We start from the raw sequence: 18651 nt of genomic DNA on the forward strand, positions 1-18651 counted from the left end.
GGAAGAAACAGTTCAAAAGGAAAGAATAACTGGGATGGGGGAAAGGAGAAAAGAAGGGAAAAGAAAAAAATTACACACACACACACACACACACATATATATACATATACAAGATAGTTAAGATAGTTATACTACTAATTTCTCTCAGTTCATTGAAAAGAAAGGTTTGTGTTAATATTGTTTGGACAATTAAATGTTGATATTTTGTACTCTGAGCAACTAAAGATAACAATACACAATATACTAACCATTGTTACCCTCCTCATTTGTTTTGAATTTTTTTTTCTCTTTAAAATAAAATTTAAAAATAAACACCGTTCTCTCTTATGCCTCCTCTTCACCAAATTGTCTCCTACTTATCTTTTACATCTCAGGTTTACTATCGCTAATGCAGGGTCACCATCCTTTATCCTAGTTAGATTTCTCTTTTCTTTCATAGTATTTATTGTCTTAAAATCAAATACTTATTTAATCTCTTCATCCTTTTTGGTTTGTAAACTAGAGAAAGGAACAAACTTTTCATTCACTACTATATTCGTACATACATATTTGTCATTCATTAAGTCTAGGAGATTCTTTTACTACCTAAATATTGACCATATCAGTTGCCAAAATTATACAGTAAGTAAAATGTCTGTAAAAATATGCACTTATGAATTTAGAATGTATAACATTAACCTTAACTCAATATCCCTCACAGATTAATTTATATTTCACCTATTTAGGTGGGTGTCTTTGTAGCTTTCAGAGTCACTGTTCAGTGGTTTCAAATGTGTCTGCACAATGAAGACACACAAAGAACTTTAAAAAATATTGATATTTGCCTACCATTCCCAAAGATTGATTTGACTGATTGAAGTGTATCCTAAGCATAGGGCTACTTTAAATAATTGTTAGATTATTTGTTCCAATCAAGACGGAGAATCAATTTAGCTGACTGCTTGATATGGCACTGTGAAATATTGTAACCAATGTTCAAAATTAAAATGTTAAAGTGTTGCAAAATTAAATCACAAATCTTGTAAAAGTTACAAGATTTCATGAAGTAAAAAAATAGTGTTGGAGAAAAGCTCTCAGCATTGGATTAACAAAAATTTGCAATGAGACAAGATAAACATTGAAGAATGCCAACTGGCAGAAATGGTAGTCAATATGGTAAATTATTCAAAAGACAATTATTTCAAAATAAGAGATGAAGCAAATTTTCACAAAAATGATCTTGGTTAGGATGGCATTATATCAACAGTGACTATACTATTACAACACTTGACCTGAAAACTTATTCTTAAAAGACAGTTACTTCACTCTTAAAATTTACAAGTGGAGAAACAAACAAATCCTTCTAATTAGGTAAACTTCATTAATTTTAGTTTTAGTTTTTAAGGTTGAGTCAAAATGAAATCATATTCCCATTTATCATGAAATTTTGATTTCCACCTGTTGAATAAATTAATGCACAAAAGATATCATCTTGTACCATATAACCTTGTCAAAGTACAGATATAGGTCTTTTTTCCCTTTCACATTTCTATTCTATTTCTTTACTTCATTACAAAGGTTAGGGCCTTCAATACAAGGAGAAGAAGAATGAGCACAAGCATCCATAGTTCACTACTGAGCATCATGTTAGTTTCATGTTTTTTATAAGTGGCACTTTCAAATTAAGGAACTTTTATTCTATTCCTACTTTTCTATGAATTTTAAGTATGAATGGGCATTGTCAAAAGCTCTTTGTGCATCTATTTAAATTATCATACAATGTTTCTTATTTATTCAGTAACATGGTAAAATTTTATAAATGTTAAACCTTTCATTCCAGAATTAAACCCTACTTGGTCATGATATATTAGCCTTTTTCCAAATTTGCTGATTTAAATTGCTGATGTTAGGGCTGGCGATTTAGCTCAGCGGCACAGCGCCTGCCTGGCAAGCACAAGGTTGTGAGTTTGATTCCTGGGACTGGAAGAAAAACGAAAACAAACAAACAAAAAAAATTGCTGATGTTTTGTTTAGGATTTTGCATCTACAATCATGAGAGAGTGGTCTGTAATTTTCCTTTTCTGAAAATTTTTTTAAAGGTTTGGCACTAAGGTCATGCTGGCTTCACAAAATGAAATAAGAATTGTTCTATTTCATTTTTTGAAATGGTTTTTTCAATACTGTTATTTCTAAAACTTTTAATATAATTCAGCAGTGAAATCATTTGGATTTTTTCATAGAAGTATTTTTTTTTAAATTGACAAGTTCAATTTCTTTTTTAAGTAAAGTACTATTTATGTTTTCTGTTTCATCTTACATCAATTCTGGCAAGTTGTATTTTTAAGAAATATATGTCATCTAAGTTATATAATTTTTTTATCATAACATCTATACAGTTAACTTCTCCCCTCTCCACAGCTTGGAAATAAACCCAGGGACCCACATATGTTAGGCAAGCACTCTACCAATGAATTATGCCCCTACCCCTTAATTCCTGATATTGAGAAATTGTATTATTGTGTCTTTCCCCTCCTTTGATCATCACAAAAAAAAACTTTGCCTACATATTACTCTTATTTCTAGCAATTTAACTATGATGTGTGTAGTTGTGTTTTTTTTTACCAAATTTGGGGAATCTGTTGTAATTATTACTTCAAATGTTTTCCCTGAACTAATATCATTGTCTTTATTTTCTGCGACACATCTGTTAATATCTTTTTAATATTGCCCCACAGTCCCACAGATCCCTAATTCACATATTTTCTAATGTTTTCCTATCTGTAGTTTCTATTGATCTATCTTCAATTCACAAACTTCTTCCTCTGCTGTCCCTATTCTGCTACTTGTCCTATCAAATAATTTAATTTCATGTACTTCTTCAGTTTAAAGTCCCAATTTTGTCCTTTTATAACTTCTGTCCTTCTCTTTCTCTTTCTCTTTCTCTCTCTGTCTCTGTCTTTCTGTGTCTCTATCTCTGTCTCTCTGTCTCTCTGTCTCTCTGTCTCTCTCTCTGTCTCTCTCTTTCTCCAGATATGTCCTGTTGTTTCACATTTTTCTGGTTCTTCATATATTGAGAAATTTTGGAATATACTGTAATATGGTAATTCTGGAGGACTATTCTTCTAAAGAGTGTTGCTGTTATTTTAGCAAGCTTACTTGCTGAAAGCAAACCACATATATTCTGTCTCACCTGCAGTACACAGCAGCTCAAATATTTGTTTAGTTCTTTTAGCCTTACCCAGGCTGCTTCAAGCCAGTCCTGTGTGTACATGGTTTGGGGATCAGTCAGAGATTTGGACAAAGGTTACACATAGAATGTGGGAGTTTCCCTTCTGTGGTGCTTTCCTTTCCAGGATTGCTTCCTTACTTCCCAGCAGGTATGGTAACCTAAATTTATTTTCTTACTTCTCCAGAACAGAAAGAAAGATGACTTTTTATCAGACTTTTATTAACTTGTCTGGCACAGCCTGCCCTCAAACTAGAAACCTTCAAAATGACAAACTTACCCAGTTCCCATCTTCCCTTTCAAATAGTATCTCCTCTCAAGATTTAGCCTCCTTTGAGTTGCTCTCGGTTACTTTCAGGCACTTTTTTTGTTTTCCTTTGTTTCATTTTGGGTTTATTTGTTCATTTGTCTGTGACAAGGTCTTGCTATGTGGTCCAGGTTGGCCTTGAACTGTAGCCCAGGCTTGCCCCAATCTTACGATCCTCCTCTCTAGGTCTCCCAAGTGCTGGGATTACAGGCATACACCATCACTCTCAGCTCAGAGGATTGTACTTTGTGTTTTGTCCACAATTTGTCACTATGCCTAATCAATTTTCAGTGGATTGATTTAAAATAGCCTTTTCTCACTTCCAACTGATTTCTGATCACAAATTTTTTTATATCTCCTTAATGACAAATTGTGATAGCATTTTTTTACTTTATACATTCTATACCTTTGCCTACAGTGTCCTTTTCTTTGTCTCCTCAGTGAATTATTAATAAACCTTTATGATTCTGTCTTAACTACTATCACCTGCTCCAGGAAGACCTTCCCTGATTACCCCAGGCAGAGCTAGCTGCACTCACCCCTATCATCTCACTGTATTCTGTATTGATTTGTTTATGTGTCTGTATGCTTGTGTATAGGGGTCATCATTTTCATTGTATTTCCTTTGTATCTGGTATATCATAGCCACAAATTGATGTTGAGTAAATAAAGGAGGAAGAAATAACAGGAGGGTGGAAGGAGGAAAAGAAAGAGGGAGAGAGAACCCCACTGTCATTATCTTTGACAGCCTTTACACTGAGGATGAAAAATGCAGTAAGCAACATAACATATTCAGGAGGCTGAAAATGAGATTATGACTAACCATATTTCTGTATTCTTTCAATCCTATCTTCAGACAAATGATTTAAGGAAATATGTAGGAAGAGAGAAAACTGATATTTATTAAGGGTCTACTGAGTAGTAGGTGCGTATATCTCATAACCTTATCAAATAGAAATTTTCTATGCTCAATTCATATATTTTTGAAAGTAGTCAGGTTTTGCCACTTCCTCAATTTTTAAATACCTAAAATTTCAGCAGACAACATGTGAATGGAAAATAACTCAAACATATAGCACTGGTATACATATAGTCTCAAATTCATAAAGAAGAACGTCAAATAAAACTATAAAAATGACAGAACTCCAAGACCTAATTTTAAATGAAAAAGAGAATATGTAAAATATAAAGCAACATAAGTAAAAGGAGAGCATATTACCCTCACACAAAATAAAACTGCATATCCCTATGTAATTGTATGTATTTGTATATGATTACAGAGAAAGAAGTCTGGAAGAATAAAAACCAATTTGAAAATAATAGTTATGCTTGGAAAGAAATATAATTTAGTCTGGAGAGAGAAATTAAGGGAATTTTCCTTCTTCTTTTCCAATAATTATTCATTCAAGAAACGTTTAATGATTACCTAGTATGTGTCATTCTTGTTCAACAAGAATGTATTTGTATAAAAAGAAGTATTATCTCAATAAGGGGAGACTGAAATGACAGAAAATCTCTATGGTACTTAAAAACGTGATTCTCTTATCTTCTTAATATACCAGAGGTCAGAAACCTGTAAATGTAAATAAATGCATTTATAATTTCTGAAATAGGTCCTCCCTAACTCATTTTAAAATTTTTTTTGGCAATGCTGGAGATGGAACCAGGACTTTGTGCATGCCAGACAAATGCTCTACCACTGAGTTAGACCCCTATCCCTAAAATTCTTATTCTGCACATCTGGACCATAGAGAAAAACAGATTTCTTCATTTCCTTCTATAATACAGCTTCATTCTCTTACACCAACACTTTTAAGAGTTGGGGTTACGTGGTAAAGTCTAAAGTCCTTTCTCAGGATAATGCCAGTTATCAACTACCTGTCAACAGATAAAAACAGCATTTGTTTTATTCCCATACTTGAACATCCCAGAAAATAAACTTGGCCTTCATGAAGGCCATTCTTCATGAAATAAATATCATAAAAGAACATACCTTTGTTGAGTCATTTCCCTGTGTTAGCCAGGAGATTCTCACGGGAGACATCTTTTTATAAAATTTCATATTGAAGTAATGTAGTCTCAACATTTTAACCTTTCTCCCTGATTCTTTTTTTTTTTTTTTGGCTATTTTTTTGGCTTTTTTCCGGTACTGGGAATCAAACTCACCACCTTGTGCTTGCCAGGCAGGCACTGTGCCGCTGAGCTAAACCCCCAACCCCTCTCCCTGATTCTTAGTGTTGACAATACCTTTACTACTTCAACAAGGAAGCCTACTGATTCTTCCAGCTATACCCTACAAGTCTTTCTTCTGCTTGCCTGCAACTCTGCTGCCCTGTGACTTTCACCTGCTAACTTTGGGTCTGGCCTGCATGGTATATATTTTTTCCCTATGGCAGCACTCTATTCATCTCAAGATAGTTACTGAGTCCTCACAAAGCCTGTTTTCAAAATAAACATACCATTCTTTTAACCTAAAGGAAGAGTCTGCCAATGAGCCAAGGAAAGTGTGAGAAAATTAATTTCTCCACAACTAGACTATTTGTGCAACTGAAACACACCAAATTTGACCTCCACCTTAATGCACAGCAGCCTTCTTGATAATCATTACACATACCATTTCTGGCATTCTTGTGCAAAATAATATTCTTGCACTTGCCTGAAAACATGTATCTATGTGACATGCACATTCCCTTCATTTTTTCTTTGAAAAGATCTTTCAAATAGGCACTTAGCTCATGTCGCTTGGTTTTGTAACCAAAGGGCTTAAACCCTTTGCTTTATCACATGGTTTCACTTGAGTTACAATTTATTTTCCCCAAATTATGCCGTTTCATTCTTTTAGGCTCACACCTGTTTCTCTTTTTTGGATTCCTAAGATATTACACAAGGACTCAACCCATTAAAATTCATCCAATAATTCTTAATATATATACAGCCAGCAATGTTTCTGCATTAATTATTTGCACTTAGTCATCTCCTTTGGAAATTGTTATCTACTTTGCATCTTTAGGAAATTAGGAGAAAAAAACTTTCATATCTAGACATCCCAGGGAAGACATCTACCTAAAATATCTTAGTTCTTAGAAAAAAAATCTAAATATTTAAATCTTTATTGTAGGGGTGAAGATGAGATGAATATTCATTTTTTCTAGAAAACTATACCTAGGAATTTTTTTTAAGTTTTCCTAGCTCCTATCTGATTTCTGTCCCAGTTCTCCTAGATGTGAAACAAAAATAAGAGCCTTGCTTTAATTATCTCATAGGGTTACTGTAAGAATTTTTGTATAATATATGAAAGCATCACTTTCTTTTTTTTTTCTTTTTTTTATCTTCCTTCTTTTTCTAATCTCCTTTTCCTCCACCACTAACAAAACATTGCAGTGTAACCTCTTAATATGGACTTTAATTACAAATGCCAGCAAAGATTTACATAGAACGCAACATAAGTATATTCTGACATTTCTTAAACTCTGTCATCCTCTCAGACTAACTTCATTTTCCTTGCTTTTTTCATGAAGTTTCCTACTGTCTCCTTTAAAAAGATCAAGCTATGCAGCAATATTATAGCAATTGTCACCACCCTGAATATTTTAGTTACAGTCATCTACCTTAAAACTCTTACAAGTGGCCTTATGGCTTTTTGCTGCAGATAAAAACACAGCATTTTTTAAATTCCTCAACTGAGTCTTAAATTTTGCCAGATTTTTAGAGCTCATAAATTGCATGTCCACAAAAGGATTATAGCTACTATAAATTTATAATTTCAAAGCTTAGTTCCTATGTCCAGGAATGCAGATTCCCCAAAATGAGGACACAAAAATGAAAGATTATACTGAAAAAACAATGAGCAATATATCCAGATGAACCAATGAACTCCATTTTATGTACTTTTCTTTCTTCTTCTCAGTCTCCCTTTCTTCCTCTTTCTTTTCACTACATTCCTCTCCCTGATAGCAGCAACAGATATTTATTGAATGCCTTTAATAGTCAAGACCAAGTGTGCTACATGCTATGAAGACACCCAAGAAAAAAATAGGCCAGTCAAAAGAAAAGCACAAATATTCAACAAAACTTATGCAGCTAAATACATAGTTTTTAAAATTACAATATCTGCTATGATATAAAAGAGTGAGAAGCAAATCTTTGCAGCAGAAAATATTTGAATTACAAAGGTTAAGAAAGATTCTCTAGAGAAATGACAATGAGACAGGGCCCAAAGGATGGGTAGGAGGCATCCTGATCAAGACTGGCAAGAACTGCTTTGCCGCTGAGAAGTCGGCATCATATGAAGAATTTAGGGAAGGAAAGAATTTGGAAGAATTTGGATGATCCGTGAAACTGACAGGAGAGCAGTCCAGAAGCTGCGTCAAAGAGAAAGGTGGAAGAAAACCAGGAGGAGCTTATTATACTGAGAAGGCAAGGCCAGATTCAGCAGGGCCAGGGTGTTATATGCTGAGAATTTGTTTCTGTTTTATATTGTTTTGTTTTGTTTGTTTTAAATAAAGTGTAATAAGAAACTAAGAAAAAGTGTCAAGTGTAACAAGAAAAGGTATATCTTGGATCTAAAAGAATAGAAGAGAGGATTTCTCCCATGATACAGTGGATATAGAATTTAATTCTGAGTAGAAAAAAAAAAAAAAGGGGGTGAAAACCACCAAAGTCAAGAGAGTGGTTAACTTAACTGGAGCATGAAGAGAGATATAAAATTGGGAAAGGCTTCAATGCCACTGACAGTTTTATTTTTTATAAATATATAGATACGTATTATACTATTCCTGTTATAGTTTAACATATTTGCATGAATAAATTATCATAGAAAATTTTTAAAGAATTAATGAATGCTAAGAATTCATTGATTCTCCTCCCTCTCTTCTTTCCCAGCCTTTTAAATCTTTTCAATTTTGAGATGAGCATATCAAATTTAGGTATTTCCCACCTATACATTTCATTCTCCAGACATTTAATATCAGAGATCAGGGGCTCTTTAATTAGCTTATCTTCTGTGATACATTATAATCCTCACAGGTTCCCCACAACGACGGAGTTAATATGAAGATTAAATGAACTAAAACACAACAGTTAGCTGTAAAAGCTCCATATATTTCAACTGTTATTTCACTTACTATGGCCTATTATTCTCAGTCCTAAATACAGGCAGAACGTTAGAGCCAAAAAGAGCTAAGTGTGTAGGGCCAAATGGTACACTGGCTTTTTGAATGCATATTTACTATCTACAGTCACAAATGCATATATACAGCACATGCACACATAGAGCATATTTCCAACACTGAATTTATGGTTTTTGAAAAAGACACTTTTCTGTGCTCATTTAAGCATTAAATAACAAAATGTTACTTTAAGGTTTTTTAATCGTTACTAAAAATATACATTGAAAGAAAAGGTTAAAATTCTGCATTTATTTGTGCACAATTTCAATCTAAGTCAAGCGTAGTATGATCATTAACTTCTAAGAATACCAATGCTACATTCAAGTGATTTATGGTTACATAAAACTTCAATAATATTCATTACAATCCATACTATGCTTTAAAGGCTCATTTTTATAATATCAAGTAATCTATGCACAATTTCAATCTTATAGAACTGAATATTGACATGAAAATTTCTGCTACAACAGGAGGAGCAGTCTTTGGTGGAAGAACATTATTAAAATCATATCTTTTCACTTAATTTCCTTTGTACAAATAGCACAGATCCTCTCATTTCTCCTTCCTTCCAATTCACAAATACAATAAAAGCTATCTTTAGAAAGGTCTCTAAATTAAACAGTATGATGAAATCAGTCCTGGGACCCCAAAATTACCAGAACCTATGACTGTTCTTGTTACTCAGAAGTCTGAAAAGTAACTCATTGAATCTTTATGTGAATATTACACTTTAAAATTATATTTTAACACCAATGAACCCAGAATTTGCTCTCATAGGGAAAAAAAGAGAAAGAAAGGAACAGTTTGTCACTCAGGATTCTGCAGTTTATATTACTTGAGGTTTGGACTTAGATTGTTTTAGTAATCATTCCTCCATGCCCACTTCCTCATTCTTAATCACAAATCTAATCGTGTATTTTTATAAATATTCAAAATTAAATATATTTATCTACTTATGTAAATATCTTTCAGTCAACTTCTACTGATAGCCTATATAAGGATCTCATTAACAAACACGTTGAGAACTTTAGCTTTGTTCTAGCTGTTTATAAATTCATATTAGACTTAATTATTGAAATATATCAACATTCTACTCATTTAAAAATGGCTAAAAAAGATTAATTTCAGGTTTTATTTTACTTACCAAGCTCTGCCATTCCACCCCACTGCCTGAACAATATTATCAGTTCTTCAGATACTCATTCTTGCTAAGTAAAAGGATATTTCTTCTCTAGCTGGATTAATAATCAACTTTCTAGATAGTTCATTTGTAATTCTCTTCTGGTTAACCCTTAGCATTACAGCAGCTGTCTGCCTAACTCAAGCTAATCAATGTATGAAGGGGGAAGGAAAGGAGAAATTTAATCATGCAGATAACAAACAAAAAGTAAAAATGAAGCAGTTTAGATTAGACACACACAAGAAAACAATCGATCCTACTTTTTTACACTAACAGGTTATAACTCTTTGTTACACATTACAAAAGTACGTAGGTCATAAACACAGGAAACAAGATACATGAAGAGAAAAACCTAATAGGTTTATAGCAACCTAGTCCAGCACATACTAGCCCCTGTTTACTGCTTACTTACACGCAGAAAAACACAACTCGGCCCTGGGCTTAAGACATTTTTCTCTTAGTAGAATGGTCTGACTTTCAAATTCTAAAGGCCTCCTGTCTCAACAGTTGTGTCATTAGGTCTCTTATCCTACAATAAATGCCATCCCAAGCTTTAGGGCAATTTTCACCAAATGTAATCTGTAAATTCTTACAACAGAACAAGCTGGGATGCTTATGAAAAAGCAGGCACCTGAGTTCCACTTTAGAACTCCTAAGCACAACAGATGACTCGCATTGTGCCTTAAAAATTTGGGAGATGTTCTAGGACCATTTCAGAGCTGAAAGAGAGACTTCAACACAGTCCTTTGGGACTCAGAATTAATTTACTTTTGCTAGTTTGACCTTGACCTTTTGCCAAGACTCTAATAACTAAGATTCTTTGACCCTTAAATGGCCTTGGTGATCTTCCAAGTGTAGACCACTCAAATTGGAATAGTCCTTTAACTCTGCTTGGTGTCTAGGGCTGCACTGTGGTCTCTGTATGCTTGTACTGTGGTCTAAATCTCCAAGTATCATTTGATTCAGTTATTTTGGTTGGTTTTTTTTTTTGTTTTTTTTGTTTTTTTGTTTTTTTGTTTTTTTGTTTTTTTTGCTTTGCTTTAAAAGGTCTGCTTTATAAAACACTTTAAACTATTTTATGCCTACCTTCTGTAATGGACTATACCCATTGGTGACCACTGTTTAACCTTTAGGCTAACAATGCATGTGCTCTGATGCATTAACTTACTTCCAGGGCTGTTCTCATCTTAAATGACCCTTGCTGGTCTGCTCAGGACCAGCTATGATGAACAGGACTTGCAGAGTCACATCCAGAGACATGAAATAACCAAGTTAAAAAGTCAAACAATGGATATAGCAGGCAATAGTCTCACAAACTGCTACAAAAGCCCATGTTCATAGAGTACAGAAAAAGACAATGCTTATGGAAAGAAAGAAAAATCACAGAAAGCCCTTGAGAACTGGAATAGCAGACCACGTAAAATAAAATTTAAATTTTTTTCATTCTTATCCTTTGTCTTTATTTTCATGAAATCTGTTAAGAAAGGTCAACCTAAAGATAATTATTTAACCTGGAGAGAAGGTTAGAATGCAAAAACAAACCAATAGCGTTGGACTAATAGGATTCAGAAGACTTGAATCTCTCCTGGCGCCCCAGCCACTTGCTAGACTTAGCTGTCTCAACTTTTCTGTGCCTTGTACCTCATCAACTGAAAGTAATAAATTTGTATTGTGTGTCTCATAGGGTTATTTTAAAAAATGAACTAATCTGATTAATTTTTATTTAAGACCTATGAAACTGTAAGTACTATATAAATATAAAGGATTATTATAGATGTGTAAGTTGCTATATATTTTATAATATATGCAAAAGATTATAATTAATATATCCACAAAGAACATAAAGTCAAGGGATTTTTGCTGTAGCTATTTTATATTATTTTATTTTATATTATTTTTAAAGGAAAGTATAAACCACACATTCACACACAGATAAAAGACTGAACTAAAACGCTATAACACAGTAAATTTCTTTGGTATGAAATAATAAAGTGAAATTATGGCTTATTTTATTTTCTCTTTTATGTTTAGACATAGTGTAAAATTTCTAAATATTTTCCAAATCAATCCAAAATGAACCACAGCATTTATATTGATCTAAATATTATGGTCGATATTTGCTTGAAATAACTGCACTTAAATAAAGTACAAATTTATAGCTATAAAATAGTCCACTAAATGTACATTGCTTTTTTCAATCAATGTATCAGTTCTTAGGTCTCAGCTAATAAAGCTGGATAGCATCGGGTCCCTTTCTACAGATACAAAAGCTAAGAAACAGAAGTTAACTGATTTACCACATTGAAATAAAGTGTTTAAATTGTTTGGCTCCAGAAAGGTTTGGCAATTTGGGATCCCATGCAAGTACCTTAGGATATACCTGTCCCCAGTTATACTGGAGAGAGCTGTGGTTTTTGTTTTGTTTTGTTTTTTCTTTTTAACAGAGGAAACAAAAAGCTCACTGTCCTTAAAACAGTTTTAATAGTTAAAACTGTTAATAGTTTAAAAATTTAATAGTTAAAAAATCTTGTCTGAATACCACTACCACATGTTAGTATTCTTCTATCTCCTTTCAATCATTGAAATGACTAGAACACAAGTCAAACATACACCTCTAATGTTTATTTTTCATTATTCCTTTGAATGCAGATTTTTACATTTAAACAAGAAAATAAAAAACTTTCATCTATTTCTAAGTTCAGTTACCTTGAACAAGTCATTTCAATCCACTCTCACTTTTTGTGTTTTTCAGATACAAGAATTTGACTAGATGATCACTAAAGTCCTTGCACTCTGAAGTTTCATATTATTATGTCAAGTCTACGCGATATTTACAATAAGTTAAATGAGCACACTTCCTCAAAATAATGGCTACAAAAATAAGGATGGTAGGGGCCAGGGATACAGCTCAGCAGCACAGTGCCTGCTTCACAAACGCAAGGTCCTGAGTTCAATTTCCGGTACCAAATAAATAAATAATGGCTGTCTGAAAAAAGAAAACAAAGACCCAGAGTTAAAAGAGAGTTTGAAAATCTCCCCAATCTCCTGGACCAAGTCCAGCTTCAATTATACAAGGGTTGTCTGGGGACAATGGAGAAGAAAAAATATTAAAGTGCCTTAGATCTTCCAAAGAAAGTCTTTTTTTTTTTTTTTTTTTGCTTACAAAAGAAACAACACACTATTCCTACATTCCCTCCAGTTCTTAATGCATGTGTGCAAAACACATACATACATACACACACACACACATCAGTAACAACCACAACCAAGTGTTTTAGTATTGGTATAGAGGGCAAAGAGAAGCTACTCATTTTGCTGAAATAAAAGTATTTTAAACCCAGAGAAAATGATTTGGTTTTGAGGGTTTAAAAAAGAAAATAGCAATGTTTTCAATCCTTTTCTATCACCTCCTCTGTCCACAAAACCTCCCAACAGCTCTTGAAAGCGTGGCACTTTCTTATGTACATAGAGAAAAATTTGTGTTGCTGTTGCAGCAACGTCTAAACAGTTTCCTGTAAACTTTCTGCAATGGAAGTCATAGAATTTATGATAAAACCCTGCAGAGTGGTGAAACAAATTTCCTTCGTATTTATCATTCATTTTATTCAGTGTGCATTTGAAGGAAAACCTTTTAAGAGCACCAATAATGTGAGAAAGCTACAACAACTAAATTTATTGTTAAGTATCACATCACTGGTCCTCCTGGGAGTTCAGGAAGAAAGCTTAAATCACATTCCCTAACACATTGGAGTGCTTCCCAGAGATGTGATGGCCCACAGAGGCAAACCGTCCAAAGCACACTGGAATCTCAGAGATGGGGACAAAGAAATATTACTTTGTTTAACAGAAGCAAATTGGAGTTACGCTTTTATGTTTTTTGTTTTTTGTTTTTTGTTTTTTTTTAGCATAGTGCAAACTCTTTCTTACCCCATTTTTCTCCTTTCCTTCCCCCACCCCCTCTTGTTTCACCTGACTAAACTGCAGGTATTTGTTCCATCACCTGACTTAAGGGCTGGCTAGAAATATTAGAAAAACACAATCTACCATTGTTACATGAGACAACAACCTTTCATGTCCTTGAAGCTCACCATGACCTTTCATCTTTCCTATTCCCAATGGTCTTTCCTAACAACTAAAACTACACTCCGTTGGGCTGAATTCCAGATTGTCATAAAAAAGAACCCTGTCCTTTCAAAACAAAACCAATTTTTACACCAAGGTGGGGGAGAAACACAAGTCCATTGTTCGCTCACAGATGGAAGTTGGAGTTACTAAGGCAACTGCTCTAATCCTCTTTTTTACCACCTTTTTCACATCACTGGCCTATCAAGTATGCTACCTTTTAACTCATAAGCTCAAAAGCTGGTAGTCTAACTGGCTGCCCTAATTAGCTACGATTTTCACACTACAGACAACATGATGAGCTAATCGAAATTTGCAAAATAATGACGTACCTCCAGCAAATATTCCTCCTCCTGAGCCCCAGTCTTAGAATAACAATAATGAGACCATTATTAGAGAAGGGCATTAAAATGCTGCACTGCTGCTAAACAGAGAACTTAATTGTTCTGGTCTTGTCCATTGAATCAACAACCTATTGTTGTGGACTTGAAAAATAAAGGACTGGAGAATGGGTGCCATGATGATTGGTCTGTGCAGGCCATACCGGCACTCTGTGGAATTGTTTTCTTTTGAAACTCTTGATGGACTAGTAGTTTTGTTTAAAAGTAACATAAAAGGCAATTGTCTGGATAAAAGTCCTATTTATTGAAATCCTTAGAAGCAGTTGCATGGATTTGTTCGTGACCTCTGAGATAAAAACATTGTGACCATAATAACATCATTTGTAGGGAGCCTGTGACCACTGCCTACAGTAACAGAAGATAAGAGACAGTCTTTTCTAGCTACAGTAGGAAGGAAGGAAGTACTTCTGAGCAGAAAGCAAGAACGATAAAAGGTCAAAGACTGGGTAAAGCTCATTAATCTATGAAAGGGAGACTCTAAAAAATAATGCTAATTTAAGAATTCTGTACAATTGCTACAGACTCAAGCACATGTAAAAAGCACACAACTTCTCTTTCTCTGCTTCTTTCTTTCCCCACTTTTGAGTTTCTATCCCTTGGTGGGAGATGATTAAAATAAAGTGATTATTAAATAACTGAAACAAGATGACTTGGGACAACCTAGAGAACAAAAAACCCTAAGGTTTCCAGATAATTATTCTCATGGTCATCCTCAGTCTACAGCAAGAATAATAAAATACTGGCGTTAAAGGTTAACTAGTGTAGGATTCTTAGCAGCGCACTATTTACACACTGCCAAAGTGTCTCCTATATGCAGCCAGAGTACATGTTTTCTGTAACGTCAAGCCAGGGTTTTAGTGTTGAGTTATGGGGTGGGGGTGTACCTTTTTTTGTTAGAGAGTATTTGGGGTTGGGTCTGTTTGTTTTTCACCAAGCGAAAACTGCATTATATAAAAATGTATTAAATTGTAAATAAGACCTCTTGCTTCATTCAATCTGTGCTTTGCTTCATTTATCTTCATCTTGTTAGGCTAAATTAATTAACAATCTCACTGTTGCCCACTTTCTCTTTTCATTACATCAAATAATGGCCTGTATATGGAGAAAGCTCTCACCACGGGAATTCTGTGACTCTACTGCTAAGAAGAGTTTCTGTGTTTCAACACAGCAATATTTGTCACATAGGAATTTATTAAGTGTACCTTTTATTGTTAAAACTAATTAAACATCTAAATCTTTAATGTGTCAAAAATGGAAAACCATTTCAGAAAAAAACTACACAAAAAGTTTCAAGACACTTTATAAAGGAAAATAAGTATGTTATCTGGACAGGTCTCCCTGTCAGTTTCACCTAAAATTAAAAAGGAATATATACAAATTTAGCAGGTATGTTTGCACAAATACAACACAATACTACATAAAAGGTTTGAAAGGCACACCCCAAGTTGTTCTGCTCCTTGCTTTGGAATGTCCAACGTGATAAATTGGATGATTAGAATTTCATTGGTAAATCCCATCATTTTAAATCTATAAGAGTGAAATGTGTTAAACTCTTTTGTAAGTTTTCTTTTCTCCCTGAAACACTGTGGCATCTGGACTTATGCAAATGGACAAAACAGTAAAACCCTTTTTAATCTTTCCCTTGATCAACCAGTGCTTCTTTCTCCAATCACAGCTCCGTGCGTGATATCTTTCTGCTAGCATTTCTTATTTAATTAAAACAGACACTGACAGAAGGACATGGATTAGTACTGTAATGATGCATTTACTTAGATTAATCGGAGACTCCTTTTAGAGTAATGGCTTAAACAAAGAACAAAAGGAAATTGTTATGAAACAGCCTTTTATCCCAGGCAAAGGTCCCATTATGAGGTTTTTAATTTTGTCAGCTTCTGTTATACTCTGCCTTGCTAGTAGAACATGAGAAGTGCTTTTACCCCCAATAAAGCCAGTTATTATAAAAACAGCCATTAAAGCTGCAAATTAAAATGTCTGATTTTAAAACAGGTTACTTAGCTTTCAGAATCCTCTAATTAGCATGTTGTGCATTGTTGTGAGGAAAAGAAGACAAAAATGCTAATGACCTACCGCCAGGTGACCACGCTGCTGTGCAAAATAATAAGGACCTTTCCAAGTAATAAGATGAATTAACCAAGTGCAGCTCCTCCATGCAACGTACTTCCTGCAAGTACAGCTCCAGATAAATGGAAGGCCAGAACTATTAAGATGTGCTCAGTAATGCTCTGCCTCTGTTCACAGGACTCTCAGACAGCTAGTTTTTATATAATCACTAAAACAGCAGACTTCTTTCAACCACTAAAGAATGTAAATAAAATAGAATACTACGTAGTCTGAAAATAAGAAAAGACTACAGCTGATTTCAAAGCACAGGGAGCAAGTTTGTAAAAAACACATCCCTAACAAAGCTACCTCTGCCTCTTTTCCCTTCTCGAATAAGTTGGGCTTGCAGAACATAAATAGAATTAAGGTCTGAAAGCTTGGTCTTTACTCACAGCAATCGTTTTTACACTGTGTTGTCTTCTTAAGTAGACCAAAGGAAAACTGAGTTTTGCTTTTCTGAGCCTCATGTTTCCCCATTTTATTAGCTGAGCTCAAAATTACCTCTTCCTAGTTAAAAATTGCTCTTGACAAAGTATAGACAGTCACGTGTCATAACCACATAACAAGGATACAGAATTTCACCACTGCATAAACATCATACACTGTACTTAAATAACAACAGATAAAACATTATGAGGTAACATAATCTTATTTGATCATCATCGTACATGTGGTCATCATATGTGGCCCAAAATGTCATCATATACTACATGACCATTGTCACTTGTTTCCTACTATTCTAGACAGCAAAGTTAAATAGAAATTAATAGGCAGTCAGACAGGAATGGCCCCTCCAAGGAGTCAGTGCAAAAGATGAGAACACATCAAAACTGTGGCTGGAGACACATCTGAATGCCAGGCCTCAAGATGGAAATACAATGGCCAGGCCTGCATGCCTCCCTAAGAGGTAAACAGCAATTGGAGATTATAGCAATACCTGGTCCAGTAAGGTCAGTAGGCATCAGACACCTAAGAGGTTAACCAGAATATCAGGACCCATCTTCCCATTTCTTCTTGTCCTTTTCCAAAAAATCCCTTGTTCTTTCTGTTTTAGAAGCTAAAGTTAATGGTGCTAGCCAAACACCCTTGCTAGGTACCTCGCTTCCCTACTGAATCAATACATATTAGCTAAGTGACTGTACTTGTAATTCTATTGGTTGACTGAAGTTTGACCCACATTGTATCCACCTTCTGGTTTTGCTCTATAAAGCATTCTTGGAGAAATAGCCTTTGTGGCAATCCACTTTTGGACCCCTCCTATCTCTCAGGAGTTCAGTAAGCTTTTCTTACCCTTAACCTCCTTTGTCCTTGAAATTCCTCAGTATTTAGGGGATGCAAACTGGGCCCGTCGGACATCTAGTAGATTGGGAGCTATTTTCCCTCTGTCACACTACTATGTATACTTAATTATTTCCCTACTTGCATTTTCTGCCTTATCTTGTTTTATGGACTATATGATTCTGTGTCCTATGAGACCATTATATATTAGATGAATATGGCCTGGGAATATCTTGAGAATTCCCCACAGAGAAAATTTACTCAAGTCTCACATAAGTATCACTAAATGGTTTGCTCTAGGAATTTCCAGAAAGCAATGTGAAATACATATTGTCAATGGGATAGCAAGAAATTACTCAGGATCATTAACAACATTTGTCAGGTTGTGTCCTTTGAAAAAGGAGTTACTTAAGGTTTTATATATCTCTGGCCACAAGAATGCTGCAGTCTTGACCATCCCAAAATTTAGTGGCTGAAAACAACTAGCGTTTACTTAACTCACGTGTTTGCAGGTCAGCTGGGCATGTCTCTGGTTTTAGCTGAGCTTACTAACATATTCTGCAGTTGGTTAATCTGTGGCTGATCTAGGGTGGCCTTGGCTAGGACAAATGAAGTAACTAATTGTGTTCCACAAGTCTCGTCTTTCACCAGAATAGCCCAGGTTTTCTGTGGTGACAGAAAAGGCAAGGGTATGAACAGAAATGCAGATGTATAACTTGGTATCTGGTGCAGGCCTGTAATCCCAGCTACTCTGGAGGCTGAAGCAGAAGAATCACTTTGAGACAGACAGACAGACAGAAAGAGAGAGAGAGAGAGAGAGAGAGAGAATGAGAAGGGGAAGAGAGGGGAGGGGAGGGGAGGGAAGGGAA

The 18651-nt window shown here is 34.7% G+C and overlaps 1 protein-coding gene across 24 annotated transcripts in view; it reads right to left on the reverse strand.

Annotated features, from left to right (window-relative positions):
* Nucleotides 1-18651, reverse strand: part of Sox6 (SRY (sex determining region Y)-box 6) — a 566848-nt gene that overhangs the window by 388023 nt on the left and 160174 nt on the right. The window contains exons 1-2 of one of the 24 annotated variants that reach the window (XM_013511930.1): nt 16897-16999; nt 16472-16565 (exon numbers count right to left, since the gene is read on the reverse strand). The exons of 19 other annotated variants lie outside the window; for them this stretch is intronic. Coding sequence is in view for 1 of the 5 variants with exons in the window: in XM_013511925.1 (XP_013367379.1) it covers nt 13927-13961 (35 nt within the window). In the remaining 4 variants the exon portion in view is untranslated. 4 more of the 24 variants (XM_013511932.1, XM_013511928.1, XM_013511925.1 and 1 more) reach the window with 4 other exon arrangements.

Source organism: Chinchilla lanigera, unplaced genomic scaffold, assembly GCF_000276665.1.
Source record: "Chinchilla lanigera isolate Chin_1 unplaced genomic scaffold, ChiLan1.0 scaffold00013, whole genome shotgun sequence".
Classification (NCBI taxonomy): domain Eukaryota; kingdom Metazoa; phylum Chordata; class Mammalia; order Rodentia; family Chinchillidae; genus Chinchilla; species Chinchilla lanigera.